Raw genomic sequence first — 1,850 nt, 5'->3', positions numbered from 1 at the left:
TGTCATTTGATTGAATATAAAGAAAAAGATAATAAAGAAAAGGAAAAATGTTGAAACGAATAAAATGCAGAAACGAAAATCTCTAGCGTAGATAAAAGAAGAGTTGAAAATGGGTTACCTTATACATTAAGATTGTAGACACGTATTACTATAAACCATATAGAGATAAATGTCTATACATAGATCGAGACATGAAAGTCAATACAAGCGTATTATTGCTGAGATTATGAAATCTACTAAGCACACGAAAACCATACAACGATAAAGAAAAGAACATATAACGTCGATTAACACTAAATTGGTTTATTTAGGGTAGTGGCTAACTGAGGCTAGTGCAACCCAATATCATGACACTCTCTTCAATTATTGTTTATAATATATATTTCCATTATTCAACCAAAGAGATGATGGTGCTTCTTTTCATGAGTCTCCTCATATTCTTTCTTTGCTTCTTTCTTCTCATGATGCTCATGGAAAGCAAATCCACCAGCTCCAACTGCGGCTGCAGCTGCAACCTCCTCTTCTATCTTGTGCCTATGGGCATGCTCTGGATCTTTACCTGCCTTGTGTTTCTCATGCTATTGGTGTAAAAGATTAAACAAATTACTAATTACCATCTTATTTAACATTTGTTACTCTTAAAATATAAACGGCAAATAATTCACAATTTTTTTTTAATAAAATATAATCAATTTGGAGATTTAAATAAACAACATCATACTCATAGAAAGAGTAGTGATATCAAAATTCTCATCAAATTATATACTTTTCTCGACATGGATCTCCTGCAGTCATCTTTCTATACAGTCATTAATTTCTACCCTTCATTTTTTTTCTTTATGATTTAACAAAGTTAATTAAATATAAAAAAAATGACTCATTGAATAATGAATGAGAAAAAATGACTGCAGAGTATGCAACAGCTTAGTATGAACTTTATGCAATCTAAGAGTACATCTGGTATTTGAACTATATGCCAAGAAATTGTAAGAGGGCCAAATTAAATGAGTTTACTTTTAATACATTGTTAAGGTAAAAAAATTTCATACAATCAATATTTAAATTAGAAATTTTAAAGTAATTATCATAAAAGGTGAAGGATTTTTCATATGAATTATGATATGTATAACTTACCAAGGCATAAGCACCAGCAGCAACTGCTCCCATTTCACCAAGGTGCTCCAGATGGTTGTGGTGCTTCTCTTCCTTTCTGTAGTCAACCTCATTTCCGGCAGCATCAAATGTGGTCTGGGAGTAGACGACGGTGTCAACAGGCTGATCTTCATCCCTGTTATGGTGAAAGAGGTGGTGGTGGTGCTTCTCTTCAGCCATGGTGATGGAATGCAAAGTGATCTTAAGGGTGGAGAGAAAATGTGGAGTTTTGTGTTGGGAGTAATGCTATTTATAGGTGATAGAGAGTGCGTTGTTGTTTGCTGTAAGAGGAAATTTTTTCTCATATACAAATTCTCAAGAATATTCAATGCCCAAAATGAAGAATAGACAAGGGGAGAAAAAATATTAGGGGTTTCTTTGTTTTCTATTTCTAAAACTAAAAATATTCAATGCGTGGTGAGTTTTTAAAAATAATTTTTGAAAATAATTTTTTATTTTCAATTTTTAAAACTAAAAAATAACTTTAAGCTGTTTTAATTTTTTTTCTCATTTTACAAACAGTTTTGAAAACTAAACTAATAAGCAAGTTTTATTTTAATTTATTTTTCTTAAAATCTCTTTTTTAAGATTATTTTAAAATAAAATTTTAAAAAATTAAAAAATTAAAAACTAAAATAAAAACAAACAAGTCCTAGAATTCTTTGACGTTTTTTTTTAAATAAAGAGAATTAAACTAA

The 1,850-nt window shown here is 29.9% G+C and overlaps 1 protein-coding gene across 1 annotated transcript; it reads right to left on the bottom strand.

Moving 5' to 3' along the window:
* Window positions 1-392: 392 nt before the first annotated feature.
* Window positions 393-1,371, bottom strand: LOC113867863 (abscisic stress-ripening protein 3-like). The gene is made up of 2 exons (XM_027503362.1): window positions 1,135-1,371; window positions 393-578 (listed from the first exon to the last, which is right to left on the bottom strand). The coding sequence occupies exons 1-2, from the start codon at window positions 1,330-1,332 to the stop codon at window positions 393-395; spliced, it is 384 nt and encodes a 127-aa protein (XP_027359163.1). The 5' UTR covers window positions 1,333-1,371.
* Between the last annotated feature and the right edge of the window lie 479 nt (window positions 1,372-1,850).

Source organism: Abrus precatorius, unplaced genomic scaffold, assembly GCF_003935025.1.
Source record: "Abrus precatorius isolate BTA unplaced genomic scaffold, Abrus_2018 Scaffold5, whole genome shotgun sequence".
Taxonomy (NCBI): domain Eukaryota; kingdom Viridiplantae; phylum Streptophyta; class Magnoliopsida; order Fabales; family Fabaceae; genus Abrus; species Abrus precatorius.
Note: the sequence above shows the minus strand (reverse complement) of the source record. Positions and strands in the feature narration are given on the sequence as shown.

Coding starts and splice junctions, on each gene's coding strand:
- LOC113867863 (XM_027503362.1), bottom strand. CDS start 1,332: ATGGCTGAAGAGAAGCACCACCACCACCTCTTTCACCATAACAGGGAT. Junction 579..1,134: donor CTGCTGGTGCTTATGCCTTG/GTAAGTTATACA, acceptor TTACACCAATAG/CATGAGAAACACAAGGCAGG.